Here is a 16,797-nt window from a genome sequence, read left to right as displayed (position 1 = left end):
CATGAGATTTGGCTCATGACCGAAAGAACGAGATCACGAGTACAAGCGGCCGAGATGAGTTTCCTCCGCAGGGTGGCTGGGCGCTCCCTTAGAGATAGGGTGAGGAGCTCGGTCACTCGGGAGGAGCTCGGAGTCGAGCCGCTGCTCCTCCACGTCGAAAGGAGTCAGTTGAGGTGGCTCGGGCATCTTTTCCGGATGCCCCCTGGACGCCTCGCTGGAGAGGTGTTCCGGGCACGTCCCACTGGGAGGAGGCCCCGGGGAAGACCCAGGACACGCTGGAGGGACTACATCTCTCGGCTGGCTTGGGAACGCCTTGGGGTTCCCCCGGAGGAGCTGGAGGCGTTGTGTGTGGATTGGGAGGTCTGGGCGGCTTTGCTTGAGCTGCTGCCCCCGCGACCCGACTCCGGATAAAGAGGAAGAAAATGGATGGATGGATGGATGGATGGATAGTTTATATATAGTATAATATATAATAGTTTTAATATATTTAATAGTTTATATGTGTTAAATATATATATTAAATATATATTAAATAGTTTATATATAGTATAATATATAATAGTTTTAATAGTTGCACTGAAAGAATAAAACACCACTTAAACTACAGGAGAGTTGGTTTTCCCTTGCAGTGAGAATATTTATTATGCACAGCTCTATGACAACTATGACACAAAACTCAACATTAGGCTACACACAAGCCATGCCACTATGTATGCCTATACGCTGGAATAAGGGAGAACTCTTCAAATTCTTATTCATTATTTTCCATTTCAATCACACTTACAGGTGAAATGTTCATCCAGTTGTGCAGTTTTTAACTGCACATGAAGCCATTGTTTGTACATGCGAGTAGTCATATCCATGGTTAACAAAAGGTCTACAAAAAGCTTGTAAAAATAAGAATACATTATACAGACAATTTGTTAGACTAAGGACAAAAGAATCTGAACATAGATATAAATTATATAAAAACAAACTAACTAATATAATCAGAGCCAGCAAGAAATTATATTATACCAATCTATTAAATAATAATAAAAATGACACCAAGAGAATCTGGGAAATTCTTCAATCAATCAATCAATCAATCAATCAATTTTATTTATATAGCGCCAAATCACAACAAACAGTTGCCCCAAGGCGCTTTATATTGTAAGGCAAGGCCATACAATAATTACGTAAAAACCCCAACGGTCAAAACAACCCCCTGTGAGCAAGCACTTGGCTACAGTGGGAAGGAAAAACTCCCTTTTAACAGAAAGAAACCTCCAGCAGAACCAGGCTCAGGGAGGGGCAGTCGTCTGCTGGGACTGGTTGGGGCTGAGGGAGAGAACCAGGAAAAAGACATGCTGTGGAGGGGAGCAGAGATCGATCACTAATGATTAAATGCAGAGTGGTGCATACAGAGCAAAAAGAGAAAGAAACACTCAGTGCATCATGGGAACCCCCCAGCAGTCTAAGTCTATAGCAGCATAACTAAGGGATGGTTCAGGGTCACCTGATCCAGCCCTAACTATAAGCTTTAGCAAAAAGGAAAGTTTTAAGCCTAATCTTAAAAGTAGAGAGGGTGTCTGTCTCCCTGATCTGAATTGGGAGCTGGTTCCACAGGAGAGGAGCCTGAAAGCTGAAGGCTCTGCCTCCCATTCTACTCTTAAAAACCCTAGGAACTACAAGTAAGCCTGCAGTCTGAGAGCGAAGCGCTCTATTGGGGTGATATGGTACTATGAGGTCCCTAAGATAAGATGGGACCTGATTATTCAAAACCTTATAAGTAAGAAGAAGAATTTTAAATTCTATTCTAGAATTAACAGGAAGCCAATGAAGAGAGGCCAATATGGGTGAGATATGCTCTCTCCTTCTAGTCCCCGTTAGTACTCTAGCTGCAGCATTTTGAATTAACTGAAGGCTTTTTAGGGAACTTTTAGGACAACCTGATAATAATGAATTACAATAGTCCAGCCTAGAGGAAATAAATGCATGAATTAGTTTTTCAGCATCACTCTGAGACAAGACCTTTCTAATTTTAGAGATATTGCGTAAATGCAAAAAAGCAGTCCTACATATTTGTTTAATATGCGCTTTGAATGACATATCCTGATCAAAAATGACTCCAAGATTTCTCACAGTATTACTAGAGGTCAGGGTAATGCCATCCAGAGTAAGGATCTGGTTAGACACCATGTTTCTAAGATTTGTGGGGCCAAGTACAATAACTTCAGTTTTATCTGAGTTTAAAAGCAGGAAATTAGAGGTCATCCATGTCTTTATGTCTGTAAGACAATCCTGCAGTTTAGCTAATTGGTGTGTGTTCTCTGGCTTCATGGATAGATAAAGCTGGGTATCATCTGCGTAACAATGAAAATTTAAGCAATACCGTCTAATAATACTGCCTAAGGGAAGCATGTATAAAGTGAATAAAATTGGTCCTAGCACAGAACCTTGTGGAACTCCATAATTAACCTTAGTCTGTGAAGAAGATTCCCCATTTACATGAACAAATTGTAATCTATTAGATAAATATGATTCAAACCACCACAGCGCAGTGCCTTTAATACCTATGGCATGCTCTAATCTCTGTAATACAATTTTATGGTCAACAGTATCAAAAGCTTCACTGAGGTCTAACAGAACAAGCACAGAAATGAGTCCACTGTCTGAGGCCATAAGAAGATCATTTGTAACCTTCACTAATGCTGTTTCTGTACTATGATGAATTCTAAACCCTGACTGAAACTCTTCAAATAGACCATTCCTCTGCAGATGATCAGTTAGCTGTTTTACAACTACCCTTTCAAGAATTTTTGAGAGAAAAGGAAGGTTGGAGATTGGCCTATAATTAGCTAAGATAGCTGGGTCAAGTGATGGCTTTTTAAGTAATGGTTTAATTACTGCCACCTTAAAAGCCTGTGGTACATAGCCAACTAACAAAGATAGATTGATCATATTTAAGATTGAAGCATTAAATAATGGTAGGGCTTCCTTGAGCAGCCTGGTAGGAATGGGGTCTAATAAACATGTTGATGGTTTGGATGAAGTAACTAATGAAAATAACTCAGACAGAACAATCAGAGAGAAAGAGTCTAACCAAATACCGGCATCACTGAAAGCAGCCAAAGATAACGATACGTCTTTGGGATGGTTATGAGTAAGTTTGTCTCTAATAGTTAAAATTGTGTTAGCAAAGAAAGTCATGAAGTCATTACTAGTTAAAGTTAATGGAATACTCAGCTCAATAGAGCTCTGACTCTTTGTCAGCCTGGCTACAGTGAAAAAGAAACGTGGGGTTGTTCTTATTTTCTTCAATTAGTGATGAGTAGAAAGATGTCCTAGCTTTACGGAGGGCTTTTTTATAGAGCAACAGACTCTTTTTCCAGGCTAAGTGAAGATCTTCTAAATTAGTGAGACGCCATTTCCTGTCCAACTTACGGGTTATCTGCTTTAAGCTACGAGTTTGTGAGTTATACCACGGAGTCAGGCACTTCTGATTTAAAGCTCTCTTTTTCAGAGGAGCTACAGCATCCAAAGTTGTCTTCAATGAGGATGTAAAACTATTGACGAGATACTCTATCTCACTTACAGAGTTTAGGTAGCTACTCTGCACTGTGTTGGTATATGGCATTAGAGAACATAAAGAAGGAATCATATCCTTAAACCTAGTTACAGCGCTTTCTGAAAGACTTCTAGTGTAATGAAACTTATTCCCCACTGCTGGGTAGTCCATCAGAGTAAATGTAAATGTTATTAAGAAATGATCAGACAGAAGGGAGTTTTCAGGGAATACTGTTAAGTCTTCTATTTCCATACCATAAGTCAGAACAAGATCTAAGATATGATTAAAGTGGTGGGTGGACTCATTTACTTTTTGAGCAAAGCCAATAGAGTCTAATAATAGATTAAATGCAGTGTTGAGGCTGTCATTCTCAGCATCTGTGTGGATGTTAAAATCACCCACTATAATTATCTTATCTGAGCTAAGCACTAAGTCAGACAAAAGGTCTGAAAATTCACAGAGAAACTCACAGTAGCGACCAGGTGGACGATAGATAACAACAAATAAAACTGGTTTTTGGGACTTCCAATTTGGATGGACAAGACTAAGAGTCAAGCTTTCAAATGAATTAAAGCTCTGTCTGGGTTTTTGATTAATTAATAAGCTGGAATGGAAGATTGCTGCTAATCCTCCGCCCCGGCCCGTGCTACGAGCATTCTGACAGTTAGTGTGACTCGGGGGTGTTGACTCTTTTAAACTAACATATTCATCCTGCTGTAACCAGGTTTCTGTTAGGCAGAATAAATCAATATGTTGATCCATTATTATATCATTTACCAACAGGGACTTAGAAGAGAGAGACTTAATGTTTAATACACCACATTTAACTGTTTGCAGAGAGGTGTGTAAGACTACAACTCTGCTTCCTGGTCCCAACCCTGGATAGTCACGGTTTGGAGGATTTAAGAAAATTGGCCAGATTTCTAGAAATGAGAGCTGCTCCATCCAAAGTGGGATGGATGCCGTCTCTCCTAACAAGACCAGGTTTTCCCCAGAAGCTTTGCCAATTATCTATGAAGCCCACCTCATTTTTTGCAATAAGAAGGGCAATAAGAATCATCTATAAGGTAGGATATCATGAACACACAAATAGTCTATTTTTGCAATCCAAATTGTTGAAAATGCCAGATCTGGTTAATTTTTACACTGCACAATTATTATATAAAGCCAGTAAAAACTCATTACCCAGTAATATTCTGAGTCTCTTCACCCAGAGAGAAGGAAGCTATGTGGTAACTTTACAGTCAAGGCAGTGAGAACTACCAGGAAAAGTTTCTGTGTGTCCGTGTGTGGCATTAAGCTGTGGAATAGTTTGGCACCTCAGCTCAAGCGATGTCCTAACATCCATCACTTCAAAAAAAGATACAAAGAAATGGTTCTGTTGAAATACATGAATGAGGAGAGAGGTGCGTGATCGTCACGTCTTTTTAATTTATTTCTAGTTAATTTACCTTTGCTTTTTTGCCTTGTCAGCAATAGAAGGGGTCTCACTAGGACACACAAACTTTCATAAAATACCTGGAATTATTCTGTACATCAATTTAATTATATATATCATTGCCATAATTGTAAACTATATTATAAAAAAATGATAATAATGATAATAAATTCTTACTATATGTTTGTTAATATAATAGATGTTAACATATTTGCATAATACCTGTTATTGCCGGTGTCGTAACCATGGTCAAAAGTATTATTTTTATACATCATGATCCTGTAGTTGAAATGCTAGTCAAATAGAAGTATGGTGATGATGGTAATAACTTAGAGAGAGGGGGAAACATGTATATGTATGTATGTATATATGTATGTACATATATATATATATATATATATATATATATATATATATGTGTGTGTGTATGTATATATGTGTATGTATAATATGTATGTATATGTGGGTGTGTATGTATGTATATATATACATATATGTATATTTATGTTTACATTTATATAAATGTGTACATATGTAAGTTTATTGATACATAAAAAGACATTTCCTTTTCTTTCCTCCTTGTTTCCCCCTCTTACATCACTTACATCATTATCACCAGATCAGGGTCGGCAAGTGGGGGTCTGTTGCTCAAAGGTCTCCCCCTTCTGCCAGCAGACTCCAAAACCTTGTCTTTTAATGCAGAGCCTAGGACATTCAGCAAAGGGTGGACCTGTGTCAGGGGGCGACCCCTCTCTGGCAGCAGGTTTACAAAATACTTTGCATCTTTTAATGCACCACACACATGACAAATGGGGAAGGAGGGGAAGGGGGAAAAAAATAATAATAATGATAATGATAAATTAATAAAAAAAGTTAAGGTAATTAAATTAATAAAATAATAAAATGAATGTAGCATAATTGTATATATGTATATGTATTATGTACATACATGTGTGTATAGGTGATGTATGTGTGTATTTTGTGTATGTATGTTCGCATGTATGATGTGTATATATACATATATACACACACATATATATATACACACACACATATATATATATATATATATATATATATATATATATATATATATATATATATATATATATATATATATATATATATATATATATATATATATGTATATACTGAGACAGAATTACCATGGACACACACAAGAATAGTCCTTTTAAATAGTCATTTTCTGAGTAAATGAGGGGAATTTATTGACATATGAAAATGGCTTAAGGAATGACACCAGCAATATCAATAGCAATTAAAAAAAAAAAAGGTAATAATAATAATAATAGAAATAAATTTTTTTTTTGATTGACAATAATTATTGTCATTATTACTGTCTATTATGGTGGGAATTGTTTTTATTATTATTATTATTATTATTATAGATACTCATCACTAATATATGATATCAATTACATAGTAATAAAAAAGGAATATTGGTCACACTCGGTAGTCGTAACAACGTATGGGTATTTGGGGGTGGGATTAAATAAGTTCGTCTTTATCCCACCCCTTTTCGGGTTAAGTGCGCGGGTATATATGCGTGTATGTTTGTATCTCCTGTTCTTTTCAACCCAATGTGGGTAAATGTAGATGTCAAAGAAATGCTTATTTTGTAAAACTCAAAATAAATGATCAATCAGTCAATATGTATGTATATGTACGTGTATATGTGTGTGTATATATGTATATGTAGTATGTATGTGTATATATGTATACATGTGTGTGTGTATATGTATGTATATGTGTGCGTGTATATATATGTGTATATGTGTAGGGGTATGTATATATATGTGTAGGTATAAATGTATGTATGTGTATATATATGTATTGTATATTTATTTATGTGTTAGTGGGTATGTATATAGGTATATATGTGAGTGTGTATAAGTGTATATATGTATATAATGTGTGTGTATGTATGTACGTATACAGGTATATATATATGCACGGCCCAAGCAGAGGGTCACCCCCTAGAGCCTGGTCTGCTTGAGGTTTCTTCCTAAGAGGGAGTTTTTCCTCACCACATATATATATATATATATATATATATATATATATATATATATATATATAACATTCATATTATTGGTATGTTTCTGTTCTTTCAGATTTGTGTGTGCCGAATAAATCCATTCATTCATTCATATCAGTAAAGGATGCCAAGAGACTGAATAAACCAGTCTAAAGGGCATGGTCCGGTCCAAGCTTGCCAACCTGGAGGGCAGCAGCGCTAAAACAAATCTTACTGGGCCACCCACCATATTATTTTATCATTATTATAAATGTATTAGGGGCCTCTCTGGGCCCCTAGAATCCTTCTCCTTATTCTCCCCTACATGGCACCCCTGCTGGAGGATGTTGAGGACAGATTGATGGCAATTCTGATGGGAATTAAGGAGCAACTTCAGCAACAGGCTATTAAAAAAAAACAAAAAAAAAACATGTAAAACTGGCAGTGTTGACATTGCATATTTTTTTTCATTTATTTATTTTTTTTATTTTGATCTCTGGGTTGTGTTGTATTTCCGCTAGTTGCTTTGGAAAGTTGTTTTTTAGTATATATATATGTATATGTGTGTGTGTGTGTGTGTGTGTGTGTGTGTGTGTGTGTGTGTATGTGTATGTATGAATGAATATAATCCCCTCTGTTTTTGATCAGGTTTTTTTTTTATTAACCCGTTCTTCGGTATGTTGTTTTTGCTGGTGTATTTTCTGTGTATAACTTTTTGTTTGTCTCATAAAATAAAATAAAAAAAAAACGCCATAAATAAATCATCTTTCACTTCCGGTTGAAGTGACGTAAGTATCGTGGGCGGAGTCCTTCGTCAGTGTCATTTTCAAGATGGTGTACGTGTCCAACGGTGAGTGTTTATCATTTTCAACCACGTCATTGTTTGTGAGATTTGTTGCACTGTTTATCTGTTTATCTGTACTAACATAATGAAAAACAAAAATAAACACCACACACAAAAAAAATCTACTGGCATTTATACAGGAATTATCAGGCGATTGTTAGCTGTTTAGCCTCGACGCTAAATGAGAGGGCTGATTTTAGTTTTCTTAATTTAAAACTTTATTAGCGCTGGTGAAATAACGTTGTTGTCAGCGTTGATAAAATGTGTGTGTGTGTTTTAAATTGAGAAATCCCAAATGTTTTAGCCACGCGGTTGTAACACGGTGTGTTGATGCTTTTGCTTTTGTTTTAATTTTTGATAAAATAATTTGGATTAAAAACACTCAAAACACGTCATCCATTAATCGTTGCAGCTCTTTAAAAAATTGTGATTTTACATTAAACATCATAAACACAACCAAAAACTGAACATATCAGGTCCACTGAATCAGAAAAACAATGGAGATGGTGCAAAAATAAATACATAAATAATGAAGGAAATTGAATAAAATGGAAATCATCATGTCAGAATGGCTTTAAGGTTTTTCCAATGTTACTGTGAACCTGGACTAGAATTCCTGCAGAATATTTCTATCATCCTGGCCTAAAGAAATTCAGGGAATGTTAGAAAGCTGTGAGGAATAAATTGGTTGTCAGTGTAAACTTTTCCACCATCCTTGTATTTCTGATCACGTCACTGTGAACTGCCTTTTCTAAAATTCCGTGTCTCTGTCTCTAAGGTCACGTCCTGGGCAACAGGTTCCAGTCGCCATGGCGACTGTCCTTCCTGGTTGATCTTTTCTGGGTAGCAGTGGATTTCATTGTCCTGTTGTAAGTCATCCTGTGACAGTTTAGTGTTGATTGAGAGTCGATGGAGATGAATGTAGCACAGAGGCTGTAAACCCAGTGACCTGTTTGACAAAGGCAGAATTAAGAAATTTGGGATAATACAAAATGAAAAAAAAACAAAACTTTTTCTTATCCTAGCTAGTATGTGCTGCATCATTTGGTTTCATGTTGGCAGCACAAGGCGGAGGTGATGTGATGAAGATTGAAGCAGGTGTCGCCGACTGAACTGTCTCCCCTAAAAAATTGGTCCACCATGCTTTCACTGCGCATGCGTCATTTTGGGGCATCAGAAGCGTTATTTCTGAACGTCAGCAGCGATTTCACCGATCACCTCGTTTCTGCTTAAAACCGCACTCCAGTCATCATGTAGCTCAGTGACAGATATCCAAAACTTTTGTACAACAATCATTTCCACATAAATTCAGCACAATTTATAATAAAAGATGACGGACCGATCAGAACGCCCCAGCACCACGTCTGAGACTGACATGCCTACGTCATTTCAGCGCGTTAGTAGCAGTTCACCAATTATCGCCTTATTTCTGCTTAAAATGGCTTCGTTTCTGCTTAAAAATGACTTTAGAATGATGTCAGAGGTTTTACTTTGTCATGTGGTGATTAATAATTCCATTATTCTCGTTGATCACTTTGGGTGTATTGAGTGAAGTGCGCAATGAAGGCAGAGTGGACCAATTTTTAGAGGGGACCGTTCGGTTGGCGACACCGGACATAAGTAATCTAGATAAAGCATGGGTTAAAGTTCTCCGTCATCACGACAGATTTCCGTCATTTGGAAAATTTAACCAAACATGCGCACGTGACGTCATGCGTGTTTTGGGGCCAAAATATGATAGTCTCACTGTCAAAGCAACATCCCATTCTGCACTAATCAAAGCAGCAGTAATGTCAGCGTGGATGGCGCCGCACCGCGGAGAAAGGGACTGTGAATTTTCACTCCTCTCCGCCCTGTTTACTGCTTGCTATGAGCCACAGTCCTTCTCCTCCGTGTCTTCGTGGGAACATTGGCAGACCTTCCCCAAGTAGAGCAGGATGTGGCTTTGCTTTGAACCAATGAAGCATTGATCTGACCCGCTGCTTTGTTGGTTCTTTGTTTTATTTCGCTTTATCTTAATTTTGTCCTGCTAAAACCATAAAGAACACGTCTGTCTGTAATATTTACATTTTTTTTATGTTAAATCCACCTGTTATGGTCTTCTGAAAGTTGATAGATGATGTATTTTATAACTTAAAAACGGGACCGATGCTAATGTGTTAGCATGTCTATGGCGTTTTCAATATTAAAGTTATCATTAAGCTGTTCGCATCTCAGCACGTTTGTGTGCATTTGTTTTCTGTATAATAATTAATGGCTCAGCGTTTGTTGTCATAAGAGTCAAATGTATTACAAATTGTATATTTTTTATTTATATATTAATAATAGCAACAACAATAATAATAGTAATAATAACTAATAATGCTATAATATAATTTTTGAGAAACAGACAATAAGAACCTGATAAAACAAAACACAACAGAAAAGATAAAACCAACTAACAATGAACATACATACATGCATACATACATAAAGTGTTTCCTGTGAACACCTAGTGACTCTTACACCTCCACTTCATCCCCGTTTTATTTAAGTTTAATGAAAATTTGTTTCGGTCAAAAGACATCCAAGTTGTGTTTTTACACAAGAAAAAAATAAAATGCAGTAAACTGCGCATTTGTCTTTTTTCATGAAAATATCTTATTAAATATAACATATTACACTTAGGCCTTTAAAATACTTTTGTGGACTCTTGCTATAATATGTTGTCAGTGGTTGAGATAGTTGATGAAGGCATCTAAAAATGCTCATAATCGGGTGAAACCTGATAGAAATCTCTTTGAGGTGTGTCAGCGACTTATGTGAAAAATAAAACAAAACACTACTCCAGGTATGTTTTTGACGAGAATATAACATCATAACTTTATTACAAGCTCAAACGTTGATGTTGGGTGATAAAGGCTTTTTAATAACTCACTTAAAGAAATAATGGCAAAACTCACATGTAAGTATATAAAAAAGATTAATCAAAAACATAATTGAGCGATTAATCGATTACTAAAATGACTGTTAGCTGCAGCCCTAGTTTGTTTTACGAGTGAGAGCATTTTACTGATTAAATGTGAGTAAGCCAGTTGAGTTTCTCAGTGCGCTTGCATTTTCAAAACTGGTGACAGTGTTACTTTGTGCACAGCAGAACAACGTTGTCAGTTGCTTTAGGCCCTAATTTTGTATTTTATTGACTGTACAGCGACACAGCACTCATTTGGTGCATTCACCGGAATAGAACCAATCAAAATACTTGATAGTTTGAAGTGAGTTTTAGTTGTTTCAGAGGACTTCATACCCATTAAAATTCACCAGAATATACAAAATTTGACTTGCTCTTTTAAAATAATTTCTGGGGGAGCACCCCCAGACCCCCCATAATCAGTACTATGTTTTTACTTAACAGTTTGAAATGAGTTTTCTTTGTTTCAGAGGGCTTCATACCCATTAAAATTCACCAGAATATACAAAATTTGACTTGCTCTTTTAAAATAATTTCTGGGGGAGCACCCCCAGACCCCCCATAATCAGTACTATGTTTTTACTTAACAGTTTGAAATGAGTTTTCTTTGTTTCAGAGGGCTTCATACCCATTAAAATTCACCAGAATATACAAAATTTGACTTGCTCTTTTAAAATAATTTCTGGGGGAGCACCCCCAGACCCCCCATAATCAGTACTATGTTTTTACTTAACAGTTTGAAATGAGTTTTCTTTGTTTCAGAGGGCTTCATACCCATTAAAATTCACCAGAATATACAAAATTTGACTTGCTCTTTTAAAATAATTTCTGGGGGAGCACCCCCAGACCCCCCATAATCAGTACTATGTTTTTACTTAACAGTTTGAAATGAGTTTTCTTTGTTTCAGAGGGCTTCATACCCATTAAAATTCACCAGAATATACAAAATTTGACTTGCTCTTTTAAAATAATTTCTGGGGGAGCACCCCCAGACCCCCCATAATCAGTACTGTGTTTTTACTTAACAGTTTGAAATGAGTTTTCTTTGTTTCAGAGGGCTTCATACCCATTAAAATTCACCAGAATATACAAAATTTGACTTGCTCTTTTAAAAATGTTCTGGGGAGCACCCCCAGAATCAAGACTACACCCTGCCCCCCACCACCCTTTTATGTACCTTTATGTTCAGATTTTGCATTCTTTTTATGCTTGGTCTTTCTCTTTCCTTAGAGGCTATTTAGACTAGATTTGTATACTGTATGTGTTTATTGTATTTATTGAGGGGGGGGGGGGGAAAAGGAGTACACCACATTTTAGGGAATTGCTGGCTTTGATTTTTGCCAGGAAAAAATTTTAGTCAGATGAAAATTTATTGCTTTAACCCATGAGATAAAGGCACATCCATGATTTTCTTTAAGACACCATGAGGTTGATCACAGATTTCTGGAGGTGATGTGCTGCCACTGAGCAAAACAGCCTCTAATGGACGTGTATGAACAAACCAAGAAAATAGTATGTTCATTTAATAATAATAATAATAAAAGCTATGGTAATATGAGTGAAAAAAGGAGGAAATAGACCCTCTATGTGTGTAAATGCAAGAAAAAACAAATTGTCATCTTCAGTATCTCAAATATCATACTAACACCTTCACCTGTAGTAATATTTCACGTTTTGTAGTTGTGTTGTTTTACATTGAATCAAACGTCTCACATTAACACATGATGTTGCAGCGGATCAAACCTGCAAACTGCTTAAACCCTGGCAGTGGAATATCCAGATTTGATCTGCTTTCTGAGTTTTGTTGAATTTTTATTTTTTTAGACTACTTTCTGGATTCAGGCCAAATGTTTTGTCGGGTATTTATTACTTGGGGATCAGTGAACAAGTTAATGGGACACTCAGTCATATTTGAATTTGTTTAATAAAACATTCTTGATGTATTTTTTTTATTCAGTTTTAAGACCTTGGTTCAGCCTGATCTGACAAAGGATGGGAACCCGGATTCATCACACTTCTCTGATGGTAGAGGGTAAGCTCCTCCCATCATCACACGTGAACAGTTACATAACACACGCAGAGGGAAAAAAAAACAAAACACATTTTCACAAATATACTCCAACTTTTTCTAAGTAACACAAGAAACTAAAGCATACTTTTTGTTTTTAGTGTTATGTAATTTGCATAATTTCCATTCATATCTCTGTCTCTTCCAGTCCTCCAGGTCCTCCCGGCGGCAGACGGCGGATGGGGAGAATCAACCATGGCAGTGGTCCCAATGCGCCCCCTATGGGTGGAGGAGGATGAGGAAGGTGAGGAAGACGTTTTTTGAGTCAGCAGTTTAAACTCTTAAGACCTCTGTATTTTTTGCATTTTATTGTTCAGCCTCAAACTAAGATCTTTCTAAACCCATCATCACCATGGCAGCCTGTGTTCCATCTTGTTGGAGATTTGCACCTTAATTTTCCCCCTTCTTCGTGTAGGTAAATGCCTACACTGGATGTGTAGGCGTGGGGCTCCGCCCACAGTGCATTAGCCCCTCCTTCTGAGCTGCTACTGCTTTGAGCAGTTTTTTTGACGCCTTCCTGGGAATTCCTACTTGTAGGGGCCGGGGGGGCTGATCCAGCAGCTGCCCGCATCGCTTCATCGTCCATCCTGAGAAACAGGAAGTTCATCTCTTTGTATTCTTCACTTTAAATAAAGATGCTGTTAAATTGTTCTGGCAAGTCTGCCATTTTGTTAAGCCTCTTAAAACGATGGAAAACATTAAATTGTTCTTATTTCTTTAAACGTTTTACTTACACACACACACAAACAATTTAATCAATGACCTCAGTTTGCAAAGAAAATTTTTCTTCAAACAAAATTTAAGTTCTACAAAAACAAAGTGTGGGAGTAGCGCTGAGACAAAGTGAAGCTCACAGCTGGTTTTTGTTGGAAACGGAAGACGAATGCATCAGTCTGAGAAGTCCAAACAGGCTTCAGATGTCGCTGCAGCTCAGCGTGGAATGTGACTGGTATCACCAGACAAAAGCTGCTCTCTCTCGCAGCATTCGTGTGCCGAAGCGTTGCCACTCCCTCTGGTGGATCCACATCTCCTGGGTGGTGTCCAGACATGCCAACACAGCTCCGCCCTTCCATGCTATCAGACGAGGGTCCATGTCCTAAGACCAAAGAGAATGAATTCACAGGTTTCAGAACAAGTTTACATACAAATAACTATTAAATATGCCAATATAATTAACTAATATTCAGGGCTGACTGATATGTCAGTTGGTTGATAGGAGGCTTTGACCAAAATATCTATTGGCATTATTTTAGCTGATATGATCTAAGTCTTGAAATGGATCAATGTCTCCACCTGGTGGACATTTAGCATTAATGCAGGTAGCATCAAGTTTCACAGAAAACACTGGCCGTTGGAAATTGTCATGCATTCTGTCCAGCAGAGGGCGCTTCACCTGCATTGTTGACAATGCTGCCAAGCATAGCAGGAAACCAGCCACCCTTGGTCACATTAGCTACAAGAGATAGAGGCAAGCAACCAGCTGTCATTCAATTGGAAGTCCCAAAAAACAGTTTTATTTGTTATTATCTATCGTCCACCTGGTCGTTACTGTGAGTTTCTCTGTGAATTTTCAGACCTTTTGTCTGACTTAGTGCTTAGCTCAGACAAGATAATTATAGTGGGCGATTTTAACATCCACACAGATGCTGAGAATGACAGCCTCAACACTGCATTTAATCTATTATTAGACTCTATTGGCTTTGCTCAAAAAGTAAATGAGTCCACCCACCACTTTAATCATATTTTAGATCTTGTTCTGACTTATGGTATGGAAATAGAAGACTTAACAGTATTCCCTGAAAACTCCCTTTTGTCTGATCATTTTTTAATAACATTTACATTTACCCTGATGGACTACCCTGCAGTGGGGAATAAGTTTCATTACACTAGAAGTCTTTCAGAAAGCGCTGTAACTAGGTTTAAGGATATGATTCCTTCTTTATGTTCTCTAATGTCATATACCAACACAGAGCAGAGTAGCTACCTAAACTCTGTAAGGGAGTTAGAGTATCTTGTCAATAGTTTTACATCCTCATTGAAGACAGCTTTGGATGCTGTAGCTCCTCTGAAAAAGACAGCTTTAAATCAGAAGTGTCTGACTCCGTGGTATAACTCACAAACTCGTAGCTTAAAGCAGATAACCCGTAAGTTGGAGAGGAAATGGCGTCTCACTAATTTAGAAGATCTTCACTTAGCCTGGAAAAAGAGTTTGTTGCTCTATAAGAAAGCCCTTCGTGAAGCTAGGACATCTTTCTACTCATCACTAATTGAAGAAAATAAGAACAACCCCAGGTTTCTTTTCAGCACTGTAGCCAGGCTGACAAAGAGTCAGAGCTCTATTGAGCTGAGTATTCCATTAACTTTAACTAGTAATGACTTCATGACTTTCTTTGCTAACAAAATTTTGACTATTAGAGAAAAAATTACTCATAACCATCCCAAAGATGTATCGTTATCTTTGGCTGCTTTCAGTGATGCCGGTATTTGGTTAGACTCTTTCTCTCCGATTGTTCTGTCTGAGTTATTTTCATTAGTTACTTCATCCAAACCATCAACATGCTTATTAGACCCCATTCCTGCCAGGCTGCTCAAGGAAGTCCTACCATTATTTAATGCTTCAATCTTAAATATGATCAATCTATCTTTGTTAGTTGGTTATGTACCACAGGCCTTTAAGGTGGCAGTAATTAAACCATTACTTAAAAAGCCATCACTTGACCCAGCTATCTTAGCTAATTATAGGCCAATCTCCAACCTTCCTTTTCTCTCAAAGATTCTTGAGAGGGTAGTTGTAAAACAGCTAACTGATCACCTGCAGAGGAATGGTCTATTTGAAGAGTTTCAGTCAGGTTTTAGAATTCATCATAGTACAGAAACAGCATTAGTGAAGGTTACAAATGATCTTCTTATGGCTTCGGACAGTGGACTTATCTCTGTGCTTGTTCTGTTAGACCTCAGTGCTGCTTTTGATACTGTTGACCATAAAATTTTATTACAGAGATTAGAGCATGTCATAGGTATTAAAGGCATTGCGCTGCGGTGGTTTGAATCATATTTGTCTAATAGATTACAGTTTGTTCATGTAAAGGGGGAATCTTCTTCACAGACTAAAGTTAATTATGGAGTTCCACAAGGTTCTGTGCTAGGACCAATTTTATTCACTTTATACATGCTTCCCTTGGGCAGTATTATTAGACGGTATTGCTTAAATTTTCATTGTTACGCAGATGATACCCAGCTTTATCTATCCATGAAGCCAGAGGATACGCACCAATTAGCTAAACTGCAGGATTGTCTTACAGACATAAAGACATGGATGACCTCTAATTTCCTGCTTTTAAACTCAGATAAAACTGAAGTTGTTGTACTTGGCCCCACAGATCTTGGAGGCATGGTGTCTAGCCAGATCGTTACTCTGGATGGCATTTCCCTGATCTCTGGTGATACTGTGGGAAATCTTGGAGTTATTTTTGATCAGGATATGTCATTCAAAGCGCATATTAAACAAATATGTAGGACTGCCTTTTTGCATTTACGCAATATCTCTAAAATCAGAAAGGTCTTGTCTCAGAGTGATGCTGAAAAACTAATTCACGCATTTGTTTCCTCTAGGCTGGACTATTGTAATTCATTATTATCAGGTTGTCCTAAAAGTTCCCTAAAAAGCCTTCAGTTGGTTCAGAATGCTGCAGCTAGAGTACTGATGGGGACTAGCAGGAGAGAGCATATCTCACCCGTGTTGGCCTCCCTTCATTGGCTTCCTGTTAATGCTAGAATAGAATTTAAAATTCTTCTTCTTACTTATAAGGTTTTGAATAATCAGGTCCCATCTTATCTTAGGGACCTCATAGTACCATATTACCCCATTAGAGCGCTTCGCTCTCAGACTGCGGGCTTACTTGTAGTTCC

The 16,797-nt window shown here is 37.4% G+C and overlaps 2 protein-coding genes across 2 annotated transcripts in view; one reads left to right on the top strand and one right to left on the bottom strand.

The window, feature by feature from the left end:
* The first annotated feature begins 7,780 nt into the window (after positions 1-7,780).
* On the top strand, positions 7,781-13,136 carry selenok (selenoprotein K). The gene is made up of 4 exons (XM_034171684.1): positions 7,781-7,876; positions 8,649-8,739; positions 12,778-12,852; positions 13,037-13,136. Exons 1-4 carry the CDS (start codon positions 7,858-7,860, stop codon positions 13,134-13,136), a joined length of 285 nt encoding a protein of 94 aa, XP_034027575.1. The 5' UTR covers positions 7,781-7,857.
* Positions 13,137-13,191: 55 nt separating this feature from the next.
* Positions 13,192-16,797, bottom strand: part of actr8 (actin related protein 8) — a 40,900-nt gene continuing 37,294 nt past the window's right edge. The window contains exon 13 of the mRNA XM_034171683.1: positions 13,192-13,984. Coding sequence (XP_034027574.1) covers positions 13,841-13,984 — 144 coding nt within the window. The 3' untranslated portion in view covers positions 13,192-13,840. The remainder of the gene's footprint in view (positions 13,985-16,797) is intronic.

Source organism: Thalassophryne amazonica, chromosome 6 (assembly GCF_902500255.1).
Source record: "Thalassophryne amazonica chromosome 6, fThaAma1.1, whole genome shotgun sequence".
Classification (NCBI taxonomy): Eukaryota; Metazoa; Chordata; class Actinopteri; order Batrachoidiformes; family Batrachoididae; genus Thalassophryne; species Thalassophryne amazonica.
This window is presented reverse-complemented; position numbering and strand designations above follow the sequence as displayed.